At 39.0% G+C, this 22,358-nt stretch overlaps 1 protein-coding gene across 1 annotated transcript in view; it reads right to left on the bottom strand.

The window, feature by feature from the left end:
• Gdi2 (GDP dissociation inhibitor 2) overlaps positions 1-22,358 on the bottom strand; it is a 27,289-nt gene extending 4,931 nt beyond the window's left edge. The window contains exons 1-7 of the mRNA XM_027405112.2: positions 22,122-22,358; positions 9,820-9,927; positions 8,542-8,641; positions 6,104-6,238; positions 4,759-4,957; positions 4,180-4,311; positions 987-1,086 (exon numbers count right to left, since the gene is read on the bottom strand). Of these exons, the coding sequence (XP_027260913.1) occupies positions 987-1,086; positions 4,180-4,311; positions 4,759-4,957; positions 6,104-6,238; positions 8,542-8,641; positions 9,820-9,927; positions 22,122-22,166 (819 nt within the window). The 5' untranslated portion in view covers positions 22,167-22,358. The remainder of the gene's footprint in view (positions 1-986; positions 1,087-4,179; positions 4,312-4,758; positions 4,958-6,103; positions 6,239-8,541; positions 8,642-9,819; positions 9,928-22,121) is intronic.

Genomic DNA, 22,358 nt, shown 5'->3' with positions numbered 1-22,358 from the left:
AACTATCCATCTACCAAAAAAAAAAAAAAAGAAAGAAAGAAAAAAATCTAAAACCATACATAAGAGATTGAGACCTGAGATACAAAAATTCTTAAGGATGCAAATATAAGGAGTAAGCTTCATTTATTGTAATAACTTGTTTTAACCCACTCACAAAGTGGACTTCAAGAAAAGTTAAAATTTGTATCAGTAGGTATTAAACTTTTAAAGCAAAAGGAAACAATGAGAAGAAATATATCTAATAAGGAATTAATATCCAAATTATATCAAGAACTGCTAGAATTCAACAATTTAAAAAAGACCTGATTTAAAAAAAAAATGGCAGTGGCAGCACACGGGAGGCAGAGGCAGGTAGATCTCTGAATTCGAAGCCAGCCTAGTCTACAGAGCAAGTTCTAGGACAGCCAGGTTACACAGAGAAACCCTGTCTCAAAAAAAATAGATTGACAGACAGATTGATTGATTTTTTTAAAAAAGGGAGTCTGTAAAGAATTTAAACAGAAATTTCTCCAAAGCTTTACAAATGGCTAAGTACCACATCACCAAGCACCAGTGATATGCAAATCAAAACCACAAGACCCCTATTAGGCTATTACCAAAACAGAAAGTGATAGCAGAATATGTGCACTCCTCATGACAATGAAACATAATATGGCTGTTGTCACAGTATAGCAATTTCTCAAAAAACAAACAAAACAGAATTACTACTTAATCCAGCACTTCATCCAATTTGTATTACCAAAGACCTGAAGACAAGGTCTTAAGGATAGCTGTTTTGCACACCAGTTCTCATAAGAGCATCACGCAAAATAACTATAATAACTTTAAACAACATGAGATGGAGAAAGAGGGAGGGAGGGAGGGAGGGAGGGAGGGGAGGGAGGGAAGATGGATGTGGGTATGTTTGTCCCCAGGATGTAATATTAATATCCACACCACATTAAAGTATTTAGCAGACAGTACACTTTATTCACAAGAATAGTTACCTCTCCTTCAGACTTTACACCAACCACTTTTCCATTTTGCACAATGATTTCTTCAATTGGTTTATTCAACATGTAGGTACCTCCATATATAGCACTTAACCTAAAAATAAAAAATTATCAATATCAATTATAATTCATAACTACTTGAATTGTTAAAAATCTCCCTTCTTAAATCTAAATGAATTATAGAACCTAGTAATTAAAGGTACTGGGCCATAAACAAAAAAGACATGAAAGTGTGAGGGAGAAGTGTTGGGAAGAAAGGGTTTGAGAGGGGCATAAAAACAGCATAACAGGGGGGGTGAATAAAGAAAGAGGGTGGTGGAGTATAGGCAAAAATGAAATTATGTCAGTTATAAAAAAAAAAAAGGATAGATCCAGAAATCACATTAATCAAAATAAGAGACTTTAAAAAAATCATTTTTCCCTCAAATAAAGGACTTAGAGCTGAATAAATGTTTCTCTATATATTTACAACATAATGTAATATTAATAAATACATATATACATATCCATGTATGGCAAAGTAGAAGGGGGGGGTCTATGTGGAAGAGGACTGAAAGGGCAAGCAAAGAACAAAGAAAACTAATGGGAGACAAAAGAGTAAAATACCTCATTTTTTCTTTCATATGAAAAATAAAGATATTGCTATACATGCAGCATGCATGTGCTCACACATATAATGGTAGAAGTGTTGTTTAACATTCAGTAAAGCTCTCATAGCAATCCCAGTACTACACAGAAGAAAGAGGCGGAGAAAGGGATGGAATTTATGACAAAGGCACATCACCCAAAATGAGAAAGAGAAAAAAAAAAATTACAAAAGACAGATAGATGAACAGAGCCTCATCAACACAGGGAATGGTGTAATGCCAAAGACCTAATACACAAGAGATTGGTGCTCCAAGAGAGAAGGAAAATGTGCTCAAATAGCTGGATAAATAATAACCTAAAATTCTGCATTTGGTTCTTTTGAAAGTAATCTAAATATTCAAACAGCAAGACTGTCAGAAACTGAAGAAAATCTTGAAAGCTAGATCATTGACAGAGAAAAACTCAAAATACCAGAAGAAAGAACTCAGGGACAGCCACTTTGTCATTCAAGCCAAAACCAGTCATGGGGAAAGCTATTTCCAATGTGCTAAATGAAAACAGGCTACAACCAACAAAGTCTTTCAAAAAGAAGGTAAAATATTTTCAGATAAACAAAGGTGAGCCTGAGGATGTAGCACAATTGTTCAGGGCTTACCTATGTGCTACCACACCCAGTACCAAAATTCAACTTTATGTAATTCAGCATATTAACAGCATACACAGACAAGCTACACCACAACTCAATGACAACCCACTCACAACAAAAAACTGCATAAACTATGATGAGAATTTAATCTCACAAAACAATTAACAGAAAATACTTAATATTTCTTTCTAAGACTGGAACAAGACAAGAATGTTTGTTCTTGCCAATTTAACATTCTTCTAGTCCTAGCCAGAACAATAAAAGCAAGGGTGGAAGAGAACATAATGCATATATATTTTAAGGGAAAAAAAACCTAGTCTCTCTGTACTCACAGCCGGCATACTATGTACATGGAAAATTATGTTAAGTCCATCAGAATAACTGAACTAGTAAAACGAGCATAGCAAAGTTAATACAGAAAACTTAATTGGGCATTATATACATTAGCACTGAACAACTTCAAAATAAAGAATTAACAACGGTATCAAAATAAAATACTTCTAAATAAATCTGAACAAAGTTATCTGAAAAGCATACTAGAGACAAACCTAAACACAGGCGTGGATCAGAAGACTTAGTACAATGGGAATTTGTCACAAATTGATGTACAGACAATCCAGTTCCAATAAAAAACCTAGCCAGTTTTCCTAGAAACTGACAGCCTGAGTCTAAAAAGTAGCAAAGAACTTACAATAACCAAAATAAATTTTGAAGATATACGGTGGGAAGAGTTACATCACTTGACTTCTAAGACCTATCTACAAAATTATAAAAAGCAGGACAAATGTGGTAAAGCCATAGGAAAAAAACAAATTAAATCTGAACAAAAGCAGCCTCCAAACTAGACCTAAGCATTACTACAAGACCACTGGGAAATGAAACAGACACAGAGACACAGAGACACACTGTAAATGCAGATGGGACAAGTAAATACCACAGATTAGGGGGCAGAGGCTCAAACCATACCTCACTTAGGCATCAACATTCTTTCAAGGTAAATTATAGCAGTTACATAAAAAAGCAAAACTATAAGCTTCTCTGGCCCTTAGGCTAAGCAAAGATTTCATAGTACTCAAGATGCATTGTAAAATAAGTTTGATATACTGGACTTTATCAAAATACAAAACTTTTTTTAAAAAGATTTATTATGCATAAAATGTTCTGCCTGCATGTATGCCTGCAGGCCAGAAGGGGGCGCCAGATTTCATTACAGATGGTTGTGAGCTACCATGTAGTTGCTGGAAATTGAACTCAGGATCTCTGGAAGACCAGATAGTTGAGTGCTCTCATCTCTCCAGCCTCCCTCCCCTCCCCCTTTTTTTCTTTTTTTCTTTTGAGACAGAGTTTCTCTGTATAAATAGTCCTGGCTGTGTTGGAACTCATTTTGTAGAGCAGGCCAGCCTTGAATTCACTGAGATCCGACTGCCTCCCAGTTGCGGGGATTAAAGGTGTTCAAAACCACCTTTAAAAGATGGAATTATAATATTGTGGCATATCCTACCTACTTGGGCATTAAAACATAGGTTCAATCAAGGCCATCCTGGTCTACAGAGTGAGTTCCAGGACAGGATATCCAAAGCTACAGAAAAACCGCCCCCCAAAATAAATAAATAGATAGATAGATAGATAGATAGATAGATAGATAGATAGATAGATAGATAGATAGATAGATAAATAAACACACACACACATGTATGTATGTATGTATGTATGTATGTATGTTCAATCAAGGCCAGCCTGGTCTATAGAGCGAGTTCCAGCACAGCCAATGCTACACAGAGAAACCCTGTCTCGAAACACCAAAATAGTAATAATAAAGATAATGATTTTAATATAAAAAACATAAAACAAATAAATAGCATCTCACTATTCAGAGACACTTTTCACTTACAGTAGGCAGGATGAAGTCTAAGATCAGCAGGGTTACAGCTAACGGGTTAAACAGGCACTCACCTTGCAAATCCTTGTGGCAATTCTCCAAGGCCATAGAGGGGATAAAGGTATGGGCTTTTACCATATCTTGCCAAAGATTCGCTGTAAAGTTTAATTCTATTAATGGTATCACAACACGGCTGATCTAAGTAGCTGGGAAGAATTAAAACAACATTAGAAAAAGACTACTTCTTGTTTATTTTAAACTCTTTTTCTGAAGCGATTTCAAACTACTACCCTCTCATTTCTCTTAAAAGGCCCTAACACTAATATGCTACTAGAATCTCTTTCACCGGGCCACACAACAACCTACAAACCCTATGTCTACCATTTGGAAAATGAGAGAGAGATTCAGTTCAATGTTTTTAAAAAAACTGTAAATCTGAAAACCAAAAGTTTCTGATTGGAACCCTCTCTCTCTACTGTTGATACTCTCTTCAAATAAGCTGACTAGAAATTGAAGTGTTTGGAACTGTCTATGATATGGATTAGGGAACTGCAAAGTTGCCTAAATCCAACTTCAGTACAACAGACCTGTCACTGCTGGCAAACATCTCACAGCCTGTGCAGAGCCACCAATGGATTCATTAGTCTACTTACTCATCTGTTCTGTACAGTGCAAGAGAATGGCCAGTGAAGTCTACAACATCTTGGCCCAAATCAAACTTCTTATACAAATCTCTCATGGAGGTCTTCTTAGGGTCAATGCCCTCAAAAGTTCTAGGATCTTTTTCATCAAAGTTGGCGACATAAACTAGGAACTTCCTGAAGCGGCGTTTTTCAAACAGTCCCATTAAACCTGAAAAAATATTTTTTCAAAAAGCACATACTCACAATAGGACACTGACACTTTAAACATCAATTTCATGACTCAACAAATATAATTAATATAACAGGGGATCTAGATAACATGGTTCCCAGGGGCACAACACTTTAAAACACATCACCCATAAAGTCTTCAATTTTACCCCAAAACTTCAGGTACAGAGTACATATTTAGAGAAGCTGAAAGTTTGAAAACATTGTTCCAAAGGCATCTATACTGTTATTTTTCCTCTAACAATGCACATCTGTAACTCAGCCAGTTCCCAAAATTATGAATGCTGCTCCTTTCCCCTCTTTCGGCTGTAAGACACACTCTTAGACCTAATGGGAAAAGACACTGAAGACACCATGAAGAATTAACAGCAACTACCTTTAGAAGCTGACCGCCCTGTGGGTCACTTACTTTAATGAAACTTAAACAATCGGTGAGCTGCTCTACACACTTTTAAAAAAACAGCTATAAGCAGGGCTGGAGAGATGGCTCATCAGTTAGGAGAGCTTGCTGCTCTTGCAGAGGACCTGAGTTAGGGTCCCAGCACCCATATCAGGCAAATAATCACACACAATAAAAATAAAATATCTTTAAAAGAAACACACTGAGCTGGGTGGTGGTGGCACACACCTTTAATCCCGGCACCAGGGAGGTAGAGGCAGGTGGATTTCATTGAGTTTGAGGCAAGTCTGGTCTGCAAAGTGAGTTCCAGGACAGCCAGAGCTGTTACACAGAGAAACCCTGTCTTGAACACCAAAAAAAAAAAAAAAAAAAAAAGGGGGGGGGAATACATGGGACATTACCTTGTCTAAAAATATTAAATTAATATTTAAAAAAAAGCTGAGAGAGAGAGAGAGAGAGAGAGAGAGAGAGAGAGAGAGAGAGAATTAAATCCCAAGCTCTCTTGAGTCAGTACTCCTACTAATAGCATATAGCTGGTACTAAGAAAAAGCTAAGAAAACTTCTAGTTTCACATCCTTTCCCCTCCTCTCCTAAACAGAACAGAACATTAAGAAGGGCCTAAATGAGTGTCTGGCACTATAACTATCTGTTGACTAGACAAATAGGTTTCTGGGACTCCTTTTCACCATAAAAATCGTGTCATTCTGATAAATGAGAATTACTTACTAGATGCCAGTGCTTCTGCTTCAGTGGAAGGAACCTTGTAGATTTTCCCTCCCTTGTAGACAAAGCTCCCTTCAATCACTTTGAAATCCATATAGCGAGTGACCTCTGTGTAAAGTAACATCTTCACCAACTGACCTGAAAAAGTCATGTAATGCAAGCTGTCACTCAAACCTTACTACCAATAAAACTTAGCACCCAAAATTTTCCTAAAGAATTGTATAGCAATCCTTACCAAGAAGCCCCCAAAGCTGTGTTTTCAATGGTATGACTAGAAATTCACACCTTAAGCATACGTTTAAGCTTAATGTTACAACTTGTAGGCTAACAAAGGCCATGAAATATGTACTGGTGAGTGAATTGAGGCAACCTTGCAGTTCTGTATCAGTCACAGACAATTCCAAATATTTCAATTTCTAAGTCTACTTATATTTATTAAGAGTATATCAACATCAAATAGATTAAGGACTACAATTAGGAATCCCATCTGCCTATAAGACCAAGGAGGCTCACTTACCCAAATCAGCCAAAAGTTTTGTGAGACCAAAACCATTTTAAAGATGATTTGAAAGGATAACTACAACAGGGTAGTCACATCATTTTTGAAGTTAGGGCTGGGGGACATAACTTAGTGTAAAAACATTTATCTAGCATGTGTGAGACCCTGTATTCAAACTCCAGAACAACAACAAAAAAAATTAAGGAAATAAAGTATAAAGAGATTCTCATGCAGCAGAGATTAAAGTACACTGAAAAATTACATCAACTGGCCCCATTATTAAGCCTTGTGACCTTAAAAGACCAACGAATGTTTTATAAAGAAAAACACATGCAATAGAATTGTGCAGCAAAGTCCCTGTCTACAAAGGCTGCCCCTGTGTCTTCAGAGAGGTGATATCTATAAGGAGTTCATTGCAAGGAGAACACAACTTAATAGAAAATAAGTCAATTCACCAATAAACAGGAAAGCTGGTCAATAACTAAAACTCATTCCACCCTCTAATGGACAGATTTATGGTAAAAATTCAAATTTTACCTTACAATGGCAAATGGCAGAAACAAAAATGAATACTATCAAGGGCTGGTTGATAACGGTACTGGGAAAGGCAAAAGCCAAATGTGGTAATAAACAGAAAAAGCCTTCTGAAAAAGATCCATAATTCTTGCCGGGCGCACGCCTTTAATCCCAGCACTCGGGAGGCAGAGGCAGGCGGATCTCTGTGAGTCCGAGGCCAGCCTGATCTACAGAGCGAGTGCCAGGATAGGCTCCAAAGCTACACAGAGAAACTCTGTCTCAAAAAACAAAAACAAACAAACAAACAAAAATCCATAATTCTCTCCTAAGGGTACCCAATGCTATCTGTCATCAGTCACACACACTCCTTTCCTCCCTCTTACACCCCCTACACATACATTATACACTGGCTGAAAACTGCATGGGAACTGGGACTATGCATATGTGTATCTCAAACATCAAAATGTTAAGCACAATTAAATCTAAGGTTTTATCCCTAGCACTGCAAAGAAAAAAAAAAAATCCAGATAGTGGGATTCTGACTATGCAAATTTTGTTTCCTTCCTGCTTACTGTTAATGTTGCCTAGACTATACAAACTTGGATAATTTACAAGAATTCAATTATTTAAATTTAAAAGAACATTCAAACAATGTATCTATAATACAAACTATAAAATGTAACTCAAAAAAAGAAAAAGAATAACACATACTATATTTCATGGGAAATAAATTTGTAACAAAAAATTTAGTTTTTCCTTTGTTTTCTATTTTTCCAGACAGAGCCTCACACTGTGAGACATGGATGACTTAAAGTTTACTTGTAGCACAGGAAAGTCTCACATTATCAGCAATCTTCCTGCCTCAGCTTTCTGAGTACTGGGATTACAGGTGTAAACCACTGCACCTGGCTCATTTTTTAATACCATCTTAGAAAAAAATAGACACCACAGAAATTTTAAGATAGTTCAGTCCTCTAAAATCCTGAGAAATTAGGTGATCTCAACAGCTTACACACTAGAAAGCCTTTAAAAGACCATTTAAGACTCAGGCTCCCAAAGTCTCTCGAAGGTACTTACAATGTTATTATATTTAGAATTTTTGTTTGTACTACACCACACCAGATTTGCAACAAATGTTTCTAACTGTGTGAAATGTCTATAGTTTCTTACATACATATATAATATATACTACAAAATCTTCAATTTTAACATGCACTGTGTCACATCATGCTTTTGTTTCTTTTCAGAGCTATTTTCTATACCTCCTTCCCTCCATTCTTAATTAGACTCCAGACACTTTTAATGAAACATATTACTAAACATACTATTGACATCAACCAATTCCCCAGGGCCTCAGACCTGGGATAATGTTCTCTACTTCCAACCCAGATTCCATACAGTCATAAATAATGCTAGCATTCTTTACCATTGGCCATAAGGAACTTGGGAATTAAGTCAACATTCCAGTCTCTTCCTCTCCCCATTGATGCTGGTGGTTGTCCTGGTAACTTAAATCTTTTGTATAACTAAAAGTAGAAAAAAAAATACCTATAATGTAACGAGAGGCTGAGGTATAATACAACTATAAGAGGTAAAACACAAATCATTTTATTTTTAATCAGATAAAACTTTTATCTGTCAAGTAAACTTTTAGTCAGATAAGACTTTCAAGTCTCAATATATTATGTAATTAAATACAGTATGTAACTCGTGAATGCTAAGATACACAAGCATTGCAGAAGTCTTTCCCACTAATTGTTGAATCTCATTCCCCCTAATTTTGCTTCTCTAGCTACACAAGTTAAAAAAAAATTATATACTTCAAATCTAGAAAAGATAGTTAAAACTAGTTCTTTCTAGCTTTTAGTTTTTAGGCTTTACTGAAATACAACTGATGATTAAAAATTGCACACACAATGTAAACACTTTGATAAGTGTGAACATAAGTTTACACCAAAGAATACTAAGCACACATTCACCTCCAACGAGTGCCTCCCAGCATGATACAGTATGAAATAATCAACAATTTCTTTCAAACTAGTAGCCTGTACTTCTCCAAAGGGAAAGGGAGAAGGGGAAAGGTAGTGAGACTTGTAGATTAAGAGAACAGAGAAGAAACACATACAACGCTCAAATCTTTAGTTAATTAAAAACTGATTTTAAAAACCAAAGTGTACTGAAGACCTAAATATCACTCTCTGAGTTACTGGAAATCTGAATATAATTTAAATATCGTTCATTTTCATAAATGTAGTGGCATTATGATGGCATAGAAAATGCCATCCTTAACAGATGGAAGCCGAAGTATTTAGGTCAAGTGCCACAATGTCTTTTTTACTTTCCACTTTTCAAAGCCATAAAAAAGCAAGATCTAGTGGTACATACCTATAATCCAGCACCCTGGAAGCTGAAGATTTATTAAGTAGAATATTTAATAAGCCAAAACTGCCAGGCATGGTGTTTCATACCCTTAATCCCAGTGCTCAAAAGTGTAGGGAGCTCTGTGAGCTTGAAGCCAGCCTGGTGTATATAGTGAGCTCCAGGATAGCCAGGGCTAGGTAGAGAAAGAGAGGCCCTGTCTCATCCCCCCCACCCCCCAACTAGCAATAATAATGAGCCAAAATTTAGACCATCTCCAAAAACTAAAGTGGAGATTCACAAGTAATTCCTACACATAAAAGATGCACTGACCACAGAGACTTACATCTTCCAGTGGTGTTATAGATGCGCTTTCTCCTCCATAGTACGGGTTCTGATCCATGTGAAGAACCTTCTTTCCATTCACTGACATTATCCCTGACAGGATACACTCCTAAGGTTAAAAGAAGAAAAGCCACACACATAACATGCTAAAATGGTTCTTTATTAAAAAGTAAGCTCTCTGGGCATTGGTGGCACACACCTTTAATCCCAGCACTCTGGAGGCAGAGGCAGAGGCAGGCGGATCTCTGTGAGTTTGAGGCCAGCCTGGTCTCCACAGCGAGTGCCAGGATAGGCTCCAAAGCTACACAGAGAAACCCTGTCTTGAAAAACCAAAAAAAAAAAAAAAGTAAACTCACTAGCAGTCTCATAGTAATTAAAACACTTGCTCACCATAACAAAACCAGCAGGCTTAAAGCCTCTCTTGGGTTCCTGTGAGTTCCCAGGTGAAAATTGGTTTCACAATAAGGGCTTGTACCAGTCACTGTTGTTTACTGGGCTGTCATTTATAGTAATGCCATATCACAGGTGGACAGACAAAGGCAGAGGCTTTCAACTACAGCCTGCCACTCTACTGTTTCCTACCAGGCATTCACTAAGGTCGTCCAAGAGGCACTGAGATTTAACTTAATAAAGGCACATCTGAAATACCCACCTTTTCATACACTGCTCGTGACAAAACTGAAGTGCCATACAGCACTTCCAGCTCAAGGAAAATCTTTAGTGCCACTTATTTACAGGCTGTATGTAGACACTTTGTTCTATGAGTCACCATTTTTATTTGAGAGAACTACGATTATTCAGCTTTGGTAAACATTTTTTTCAAAAATGAACATCTTAGAAGTTGATACACAGTGGGTATGGAAAAGGAGGAAGTCCTGAGACGGTAAGTGTATATTGTTGACATGGCCATGCTCCTATAAAATGGCAGACTTCCTCTCAGACAGAGGCAGGGAAATGGCAAAGCCTTCCCTCCTTGTCCAAGTGTAAATGTTTGGCAGTGTATACAGAAAAAATGTCTGCCATAGCTTTCAGCACCACCACCCACTGCTTCCCAACAGATCCTGCCAAGCTTTCCTAACCCTGTCTCCTTAGGCTGGCAATATAATGTAAATGCAGCATCGTTGTTTGTCTGAATGTAAAAAACAAGCCTCCCTGTTCAGCTGCATGCAATAAACCCATCTCTGTTCAACTCTATGTAATACACACCACCGAGCTTCCAGAAAGCTGAGGCTTTTTCAGCAGAAAGCCCAGTCCACCTCTGTCTGTGTGTTTGTCTTTTCTTCATTCCTTTGCCACCCAACTCAGATCCATCCCTTCATCCCTACAAGGATGCAGCAGTTGGGGGCTGGAGAGATAGTGCAAAGATTAAAAACACTAGCTGTTTTTCCAGAGGATCGGGGTTTGATCCCCAACACCCACAAGACAGTTCACAATCACCTGTCCTTTAGTTCCAAGGGATATGACAGCATTTTTCTAGCCTCCAATGGGTATTAGCAAGGACATGGTACACAAACATACATAGAAGCAAAAGACCATAAACATAATAATAATAATAATAACAATAATAATAAAGACAAACTGTCATTTGTTACCAATAAAGTACAATTTATGAATACCAAAATAATCTTGGAACACTCATCTACCATCATGGGGTCCAATACTTAACAGGACTTTTTAGAGTGTTACTAGAAACAGCTGATTCTTTCTCATTCTTTTATCTTAAGATTGTGTCTTGCTGTTATGTAGCATACCAGGCTGGCCAAGAACTAGTAAACTAGAGATCCTCTTACCTTCCCACCCAGGAGTGCTGGCATGTTCCAACACACCATACAAGACAGACTAGACTTTTCATATCATCAAATGAAATACCCAACACTCCGAAGATCTGTATTGTTCACAATAAGCTCAGAGTTCCTAAGTGACTGGAGAGAGAGAGAGAGAGACAGAGAGACAGAGAGAGAGAGACAGAGACAGAGACAGAGAGAGAGAGAGAGAGACTGTGTGTGTGTGTGTGTGTGTGTGTGTGCGCGCGCGCGCGCGCGTGCACTACACATGACTGTTTTAGGAGTGTACTGGAATATATCAAGCACCTATGTGTGTATGGAAATCAGAGATTATATTGGGTGTCTTCCTCAGTTGCTATCTACCTTAATTTTTTGAGAAAAGTCTTATAATGATTCGGCTGTACAGCCTGGAAGTAAGCCTCAGGATCCACCTGATTATAGCCCTCCCTATCACCCCCACATTCAGCTTTTTCCGTGGGTATTGGGAATTGAACTCGGTTCCCACGGAGTCATCTCTGCAATAGTTAAAGTATGAGGTCACCAATGTAAAATGCTCACTTAGCATGCATGATATACTGGGTTCAATCCCTACTATCATTAAAAAGGAGAGGGGAGAAGGAATTTTTTAAAATCCCAGAAGGGATAGAGAGATGGCTCAGCAGTTAAGAACAATTGATGCTCTCCCAGAAGTCTGGTTCCTAGCACCCATGTGGCACAACTGTCTCTAGCTCCAATTCTAAACAACACCCTCTTCCTACTTCATGATGAACTCCCATGGCATATACTCACATAGGCAGACACATAAATAAAAACTTTAAGGAAAAAAAAATCCCAAGACCAGACCTAAAGAGGGCATGTAAGATAATCCTCAATAAAAATTACAAATGATCACTCTCAGGTAAGTAAGGGAAAAAAGAAAAAAAATATCAAACCAAATTAAGCTGGATAAAGAAAAAATTCAAGAATGCAATAAGAAACAGATGAGATATACATTCATTCATACTCTTATACTAGGGTTATGGTCATGAATGCTTTACAATTAAGATAAAGGGAATTCCACAAACCTGTACCAATTGTTTGTGTTCATCAAGTTTGTCCATGAACATCACAATCAAATCCCCTTCATAGTTTAACATTTCCTTTTTTGTCCAACTCGAAGAAGTTTCAATATTACCTCTGTAGTTAATGTATTCACTTATTTTTAAATGATTTAAATTATTTGCCATAAGGTACAAACTAAAGAACGGACTGCATTTTTTTAGATCAAGAAACAAAACATGATGTTCTAGAATGCCTGTCAAGTCCCATTCCCGTCATGAGCACCCTTTTCCATCACTCTTAATCTAACAGTAAAGATTGGTTGGTTTGTCAACTTTGTAAACATTATTGTTTTTCTTGAAGGTCAACTTGATTGGATTAAGAATCACCTCTAGGAGCTAGAGATAATAGCTCAGTGGTTAGGAACACTGACTGCTCTTCCAAAGGACCTGGGGTTCAACTCCCAGCACCCACATGGCAGTTACAACTGTCTGTAACTCCAATTCTAGGGCATTCAACACCACCACACACACATACATGCAGAGAAAACACCAATGCACATTAAAAAAAAAAAATCACCAAAGGCAGGCAGTGGTGGCACATGCCTTTAATCCCAGCACTCAGGAGGCAGAGACAGGATCTCTTGTGGGTTTGAGGTCGGCCTGGTCTACAGAGAAAGTTCTAGGATGGCCAAGGCTACACAGAGAAACCTTGTCTCAAAAACAAAACAAGTATCACCTACAGTGCTGACAAAACACACCTGAAGGTGTGTCTGTAAGGGTGAATAATTATGGGGATAAGACCTGCCCTGCATGTGGCAGCTTCATCACATGGAAGGATGGTGCAGGCATATGAAATAAGAGGGAAAGAAAAAAGCCAACCAGTGCAAGTATTCTTTCTCTCTGCTTCCTGTCTGCCGACATGTGGGCTTCTCTGCTTCATTAGAGCCTGTGAAAGGATGGACCAAAATAAATTACCCCTTGTGTTGTCAGCTGTGTAAATCTAACGCAACTGTGTTTAAAAGACGGGCTGAGGAGACAACTTTGTTCATAATCCTTCCAAGCATGGGGATATGAATTAGAGTGCTAAACCCATCTGAAAAAAGTCAGGCATAGTGGCACACACTTGTAATCCCAGTGCTGGTGAATCAGAATCAGGCAGTTCCTGATTGGGCCTCAGCAGTTACCCAGACTAATATACTCAGTGAGTTCCTCTATCTCAAAACAGGTGGATAGTGCTTAAGGATCGACAGTGTGCATACATGCCCCCAAAATAAGATTTGTTCATGTTCTCTGTTGTTCTGTCTCTTGACATAGTGTCTCACTGTGTATCCCTAGCTGGCCTGAACTCAGTATGCAGATCGGTTGCCCTGGAACTCAGAGCTCCACCTCCACCTGCTTCCCAAGTACTCATGTCAAAGGTGTACACTGCTTGTGTGTGGTCTTATAAGGCATCACTTATCTATTCTCCTCGATACAGAGCAGGGGCTCCTAAGGTACATGGCCAAATCTAGCTTACAGACTCATTTTATAAACCATTTTACAGGTATATCACAATGCTTGTTTGTATATAGACTGCCTGTGGCTATTGTCTCAGTAACAGAGCAACTGTGACGGAGCCCACTTGACCTGCAAAACCTACAATATTACTTCCTACCTGAAAGCCTACCTAATCCTGCAAATGGAGGATCTCAAGGTGTGTTTCCTGGTTCCCCATCATCTGCCACCTTGCTGGGAAATGTACATTCTAAAAAAGCTCTGGGAACTCAAGTTGATATCACAGCTCCCAAAGTTTTGATAAAACAAAACAACTGAGTCCTATCTTTTAGGTTGTTTGGGAAGGGAGGGTGATGAAAATCTGCATTTCTAACAAGTTCCTAGATGACTGTGATGAAGCTGGTCCAGAACTGATTTCTGAAGAACAGTTACTCAAGTAGCATTTCTCAAGTGACAGTCACCTGGGACTCATGTGAAAAATACAGATTCATATATCTGCCTGAGGGACTAAGTGTCTAATGTTTCTAGTAAGATCTTGGGTGCTATGGAAGCAGCTAGTCTAGAGATGTGCTTCCAATAACAAAACAACAGAGGGCTCCACTGAATTAATACACCATGGGAATATGTCAAATTTTATATATCCATTTTCCTCTTGGTGGACCGAAGACTTCCAGTTGTTGACTTTCACATGGGTCTTTTGGCACACCATTTGTTACAGCTGCACCCATGGACATCATCTATGCTTAACTGCCTTCCATTATAATTGCAAACTCACTTGCTTCAACAGTATATGAATATCCTTGTTTCAAGCCCTTTAGTACTCTGAGTAAGATGTTGTTTCATCAGGGCTTCCTGATGAAATGAGGCTGAGAACATGTTATAATTGATTAGTGATGGTATCACCTGTTAGAAAGAATTAACTCAAATGTTTAGCATTTTTTCTTGTTTGAAATATTTAATTCTTAATTATGCATTTATGTGTGTCTGTGTGTGGATATGTGCACGTGCCTAGAGACAGGAAGAGAGCTTCAGATCCCCAGTAGCTGGAGAGGCAAGTGATTGTAAAGCCAGGAGCCAAAACCTGGTCCCCAACAAGAACAGCAAGCACTCAATGTCTGAACCATTGCTGCAGTGCCGCTGACTCATTTTCTGTTTTAAATTTGAGTGTTTTGTTGGTGTGTGTATATGTGCACCCCTGGAACTGGGTTTATAGGTAGTTGTGAGCCACAATGTGGGTACTGGGAATCAAACCTAGGTCATCTGCAAGAATAACAAGTGCTCTTAACTGCTGAGCCACCTGTCAAGCTCTGACTCATTTTCTTAAATGGGATTTATGTCTTTTTTGTACCACTTTATAAAAGGTCTTTATGTATTTTAGAGATGTGACATCCTCTACAAATTATACGTACTGCAAAATATTTTCCATTCTATAACTATCTCTTTATTTTCTTAATGTCATATTGGTAAACAGAATTGAAAGTATTTTATAAATACAAAACTCAGTTCTAATATTATTTAAAAACAATTCCCTTATTTCTTTCTCACTTTAAAAAAAAAATTTCTTTCCTTCCTTCCTTTCTTTTTTTAGAGACAGGGTCTTACTATGTAGCTCTGGCTGTCCTGGAATTTATCATGTAGACCAGGCTGCCTCTGTCTCCCAGTGCTGGTAATTAAAGGTGTGCACCATTACACTCAGTTCCCTTGTTTCTTTAGTAACACATTAGGATATATTGTTCAACACAATATATGAAAATATAGTTAAGACTTAACAGGTCTTGCATAAAAAATAGAGAATAGCCAAAAAAGGTCATTTCCTCACTTAATGGAAGTATACTTCAGGGATCAATTTATAAGACAAAATAACAGCAAACTTGCTGTATAGCTTTACACCTAACTTTGCACACTTCCACAATAAGCAAGGCCCATTGGACCATGGTCCTAAAGCATGAAGGCTGAGAACTCAAATAAAGGGCCTAATAATTTAAAAATGTGTCAAACAGCAAAATGTGTAATTGCCTTCAGGGTATCACTTAGAACAAATACCTCTATACCTTAGTTTGTTTGTTTTGTAATGTGAATTCTGGAGATGGAACCCAGGTCCTCATTTTTGCACAAGTATACTGACAGTATTTCCAGAGTCCTGCACATGTTTTTATTCTTGACTTTTATGTATGTGTGCACATGTATAGCATGGAGCAAATGTGGAAGTCAGAGGAAAACTTGAAAGCACAGAACTGACCCCCATACCTGTGGATCCCAAGATCACACTGTTCAGGTCATAAGGCTTGTCAACAATCCTTTACTCACTAAGCCATCCATCCCACTAGCCCCACATCCTTTTATAAATCCCTCCTGTGACTGAAGTTTACCAATACTTTTTATTAGTTTGTTTTGAGACAGGATCTCTCTGTAGTCCTGGCTATCCTAGAACCTACTATGTAGACCAGGCTGGCCTTGAACTCCTGAGTGCTTGGGGGATTAAGGGGTGTACAGTCACACCAGACTTACCAATACTTTTTAAAATCAGTAAACCTCCTTTTAAGAAGTTTCTGGGGAGTCTTTTGTTTTGTTTTGTTTTTTGTTTGTTTGTTTTGGAGGATTCTACCTGAACTTCTCATGCTTCCTTTTTTCTTTTATTATTCAGACAGGATCTCACTATGCAGCCCAGGTGGCTTCAAACTAAAATTGCCTGCCTCTGGCTCCTCAGTACTGAGATTATATGCATCGACCAGACCACTCAGCTCCTACATTTATTTTATTTTATTTTTTTATTTTTTTTTTGGTTTTTCGAGACAGGGTTTCTCTGTGTAGCTTTAGAGCCTATCCTGGCACTCGCTCTGGAGACCAGGCTGGCCTCGAACTCACAGAGATCTGCCTGCCTCTGTCTCCCGAGTGTTGGGATTAAAGGCGTGGGCCACCAACGCCTTTATTCTTTTTATAGTTACTCCTCTACAGAAAAATAAAATACTTACTTATAATATAAGAAACTTCTCAGTTTACCTTTTCACTTCCCATAACAGATTGCATTAGTCACGGGTAGTTTAAATAACTGACACAGAACAAAAAAATTATCCTTAATTCGAGTCTTCAATCAGGTACAAGGAGGAGAGAGATAATGGCAGCTAATGGTGTAACCCAGAGTAGCCTTTCCAATCAAAAGTGACATGAAATGAGACAAATTAGAAAAATGCCTGACTTTATAGCATATAAATCTGGAACACAGAGTGCTTGCAATGCTCATGTCTAAGGCTAATACAAGCTGTAAACCCTGATCAGAAATGCCTGGGAACAGGTATTTCTAATTTCTGCCTTTCTCACAACTTAGAATACTTGCATATATAAGTCTTTTTGTTATTTTTATTTTTTGATACAAGGTCTCACTATTTTGCCTTGGCTGGCCTAGAACACTCTAGGTAGACCAAGATGGCCTCAAATTCAGAGATCTGTCTCATTCAGCCTCCTCAGCCAGACAAATTCTGGGATTAAAAGCAAGTGTCACCAAGCCATAGCAAGGTTTCTTGGGAATGGGATCCAACTAAATATAAATTTTACTTATGCTAACACTATATATAGCCTGAAAATATCTTAATATAGTAATTTTAGTGAACCTGCATCTTGACAACCACCCAATTACATGATATCAAGAATGGAATTTTCCATTTGTGGTATTGCACTGGAGCTCCAAAAGATTCATACAACACCCTCTAGCTTTTTGTTTTGTTTATAGTTTTTGTTTTTCAAGACAGGGTTTCTCCGTTTAAAAGCCTTGGCTGTCCTGGAACTGGCTTTGATGACCAGACTAGCCTCAAACTCAGAGATCCGCCTACCTCTGCCTCCCAAGTACCGATATTAAAGGTATGCACTACCACTGCCTGGCCAAATTAAACATTTTAAGCTAGGAATATTCAACTTTAAAAAAAAAAGCATTTCAAAACATTGATCCTATGACCATTACTGTAGGGAATACAAAGTCTTTTGTCCACACAACTCTCACAACTATAGCAGAGGTTTTCAAGAGCAAATTTAAATTATAGTTTAGGATTTTCAAATTAAGTACAAAACCTCATATTTGATAATCATGTTTTAATAAAGAGAAATGGTAGGGGGAGTGTTCTAGGATATAAAATAATCTTTAAACAAATAATGCTGAGAATGGGTTGTTTAAATATCAAAGTACATATTTCTATTCATAGTTTCTAGGCTTACTGTGTAGAAAACAAAAAAGCCTTTGGAAACCACAAATGGCTGTGGAGCTAGCTTCTTTTTTTCAAATAAACTAATTCTAGCACAACTCATTGATTTATTACCAAGCCCATATGAGTTGTGTGCCAATTATGTGATGAAAGTCTGCTTACATATGTTCAAAGCACAGAAATGTAGAAGTTGCCAGCCAACCAACAAAGGAGTGGGAGGCAAAAATGAGACAGAATAATTCAAAAGGCAAAGCAGCCTGAGCCTGGTTAAAGGGTGTCTAAGTACCCCTATACAGCTTGCTAGATCTTAATGCCTTCAGTATGTTCCAGCACAAAAATTAGTCCTTTTAAAACACTAGTTACCAAAAAAAATTATTTTTCTTACTTTCTCATCATTAGGTTTGGGGTTTTGTTTTGTTTTGTTTTGCCCAAGACAAGGATTTTCTGTTTAGCACCTGTTGTCCTGGAACTCTGCAGACTAGGCTAGTCTCTTAACTCAGATGTCCTGCGTGCACTAGAACACAGACATGCATACAGACAGACAGACAGACAGACAGACAGACAGACAGACAGACACACACACACACACACACACACACACACACACACCATGATGCTGGGACTAAAAGGTTTGCACCACCACCACAGGGCAACCAAACTATAGTTCTTTAAAATGACAACTCTCAGTGTTAGAGAATTATACAGAACCTGCCATTTCTCACAGAGAATTAAAGGTTTTTACTGAAGTTATTTTTAATACTCATGGATTAGTATCAGCTTAACTGATAGAAAACAATGCCAACACCAATAGAGATAGAAAACTCAACACTTGTTTAAAAGTGACAAGTTCCCTGCAAAGTCCTTGACATACCAGTATTAAACAGCATTTGGTACCTACCCTTTTATTAGGTTCTTAAATCTTCAGCACTAAATATCCAGAGCCAAAGATTAAGGACATCAAATGGTATATCCACTCAGATATTAAAGTTACTTCTAATTTGAGTTTTTTAACTTTGATTGCAGGTTTCTTCAAGATTTAACCTAATTCAAGATTTCACCTAAGGGAGCTGAAGAGACAGCTCAGCAGTTAAGAACACTGACTGCTCTTTCAAAGGACCTGGGTTCAATTCCCAGCACCCACATGTCAGCTCACAACTGTCTGTAATGCCAGTTCCGGGGGATCTGGCATCCTCACATATATATGCAGGCAAAACATCAATGTACATATACTAAAAATAAAGTTAAAAAAAATTCACCTAAGTCCTACTTATTTCATTTCTTTTTTGGTTTTTGTTGTTGCTGCTGCTGCTGCTGCTATTGTTTTTTGAGACAGGATTTTTCTGTGTAACAGGCCCTGGCTGTCCCAGAATTCCCTCTATAGACAAGGCTGGCCTCGAACTCAAGAGATCTGCCTGCCTCTGCCTCTGCCTCCCAAATGCTGTGATTAAAGGTGTTCAATGCCACAACTACCTGGCTCTAATCTTATTTCTTATTGACAACATTATCCTGCTATTATTGCTTCTATCAATAATGGTCTTAAAGTCACCACCCTGTACTGATACAATTCTAAAAGAACATCTCCCAGTGTACATCTTTACCGCCCACTAAGGAAGAAAGTTAGCATAGCTGTAAGACCCAGTATCCACTATTCATCAAGAAATTCACAATTCAAATGAAAATTAAAATAAAGGGTGTTATTTTATTAGACTGTGTTACCTTTGATATAGTGATGCTTCCGAACTAGGCATGTGGAAACTTGCAGGATGGCTCTGCACTCACTTATCTATACTCAACTGACTTTATTAATGGGCAAAAAAGAACTATTAGCAATGACAACACAAAATGGAAATAACGGTCTCTTGTAACATGCTGGCAGCTACTGGACCCACCACAAACTACTTGGAACCTCAATTAGGCACTTTAAAAAGGTCAGAACCTGCTGCCTCCTCTGGGTAGTGATTCATTTTGGCACCCAAGTCTTCCCAACTCACAACCAAAAAAATCCAATCACTGGCTGTAATGGTACATATCTTTTAATACCAGCACTGGGAAGGCAGAGGTGGAAAGATCTCTTTGAGTTAGGGCCAGTCTTATCTACTTAAGGAGTTCCAGGGCAGCCAAGAAGACACAGAAATACCTTGCCTCAAAAAAAGGAATTAAGTGGGAGCTAGAGAGATGGCTCAGAGGTTAAGAGCACTGGCTGCTCTTCTAGAGGTCCTGAGTTTGATTCCCAGCAACCACTTGGTGGCTCACAACCATCTGTAATGAGATCTGGTGCCCTCTTCTGGCTTGCAGGAATATATGGAGGCAGAAATAAGTAAATGGCTTTCTAGATAAGCAAAGGAGTCTATTTGATGGCCTACTCTCTGAGCAGTCACATGTCTATTGAGCCTTCAGCAGGACTCAGGAAGCAGGGACAGGGAGGGATAGGCAGAGCTCTGAGTTCCAGTCAACCAAGGCTACTGAGACCCTGACAAAATAAAATAATCTTCTTTAGCAATCATCACTAATCACTGTAAAGAGAAAAATAAGCTTTTCCTAAAGTTAAAAAGAAGTGGTATTTGAAGCTTGAAGGTTTAAAACAGCCATTTCAGAATATTTTATCTAAAAAAGATATTAATCTGATCAAAAAATTATACATTTCAACAAATTCGAAAGCCATCATTTTTATTAAATGACATTTGAAGTGATATTGTATGGGATGCGTACATCAATGTTTCTGATGAAATAACGCAGTCATAATTTCATACACACACCCAAATGCATAGTCAAAACGATTGGTTGTCCAATTTCTTTTGGCACATGATCAGCTCTTTTCTTAAACAAGCCAAGAAAAAAATATAAAAATTTGTCTACATTGTTTGCAGATCATGTAAACATACCTTAGCAGATAGATACCCACGAAAATAAATATACTGTAGCATTAGTACCGCCTTACATTTATATATTACCAGTACATTCACGCTGCACATTTATTTTCTAACCTACCTGAAGAGCAGCACAGAGAAATTAGCCTCTCCTTCTCAATCCATTTCTTAAGGGAAATCAGTGGTGTCACGCAATAAACCAAACAAAAGGGAAACATGGCAAGGGCCAGGGATGAAAGTGTCTAATAGACAATTCATTTCCCATTCTAAGTGAGAGGGTGATAGGACGGTAAATGAATGCTTAAGGCTTATTAGAAAAGGGATTTTTTTTCCAAAGGAGCTCATTTCATTATTTTCTCTAGAAACTTCAGCTGGCCAAACTCTAGGACAATTACCGATCAGCGACTATCCTGCCTGGCTTCCCCAGCCAATTGACTAGCTAAGCAACCGCTGCAGCTCGCCACATAGGAAATGCAAGCGCCAGCAGCGACTCCCTCCCTCTCGGTGCAGGGCTTGCCTGCTTCCAATCGGGAGAGGTCATCCACCCAAAGGGGAAGTGGAAAGAGCACAGGCTGTTTTCCCTTTCCTCTTCCTTCCTTCCTTCCTGCAGAAGACGAAGCTGTTTCTCTCCTCGACTGTCCTCGACTTCCCGATGGGCTAGCTCCCCAGACACCAGTCCCAAGTTCCACGTCCTGGTTTTCCCTAACACTCGGGCGCCTTCAAATCGGTGCATCCCAAGGAGCCAAGACCTCCCTCCCTAGAGCCAGCACGGACGAGGGGGGACGGTCCCCAGGGGAGTGCAGACGCGGGCTGTTGGGACGCGGGCGGGGCTGGTGGCTCGGTGTATATCCGAGTGACCCGCCCTCGCCCCCGGGCCCGGTAGAGGCCGGACAGACAAGTCTCCCCGCCGCCCACCGCGGCTCACCGTCAGGCCGGTGCCCAGCACGATCACATCGTATTCCTCATTCATGGCGGGAGAAGGAGCGCACGCAGAGGCTCTGGGGCCACCGTAGAGAAAGAAGCGAGAAGTCCTGCCGCTCTGGGCTCCGGGGAAAAGGGAAGACCCGAGGAGATGAAAAGCGGAGCTGACTAGGAGGCGAGGCCGGCCGCCACCTCAACGGGAAGAGAAGAGCCGGGCGGGGAGGGAAGGGGAGGCGGGGAG

Source organism: Cricetulus griseus, chromosome 3 (assembly GCF_003668045.3).
Source record: "Cricetulus griseus strain 17A/GY chromosome 3, alternate assembly CriGri-PICRH-1.0, whole genome shotgun sequence".
NCBI classification, from domain to species: Eukaryota; Metazoa; Chordata; class Mammalia; order Rodentia; family Cricetidae; genus Cricetulus; species Cricetulus griseus.
Note: the sequence above shows the minus strand (reverse complement) of the source record. Positions and strands in the feature narration are given on the sequence as shown.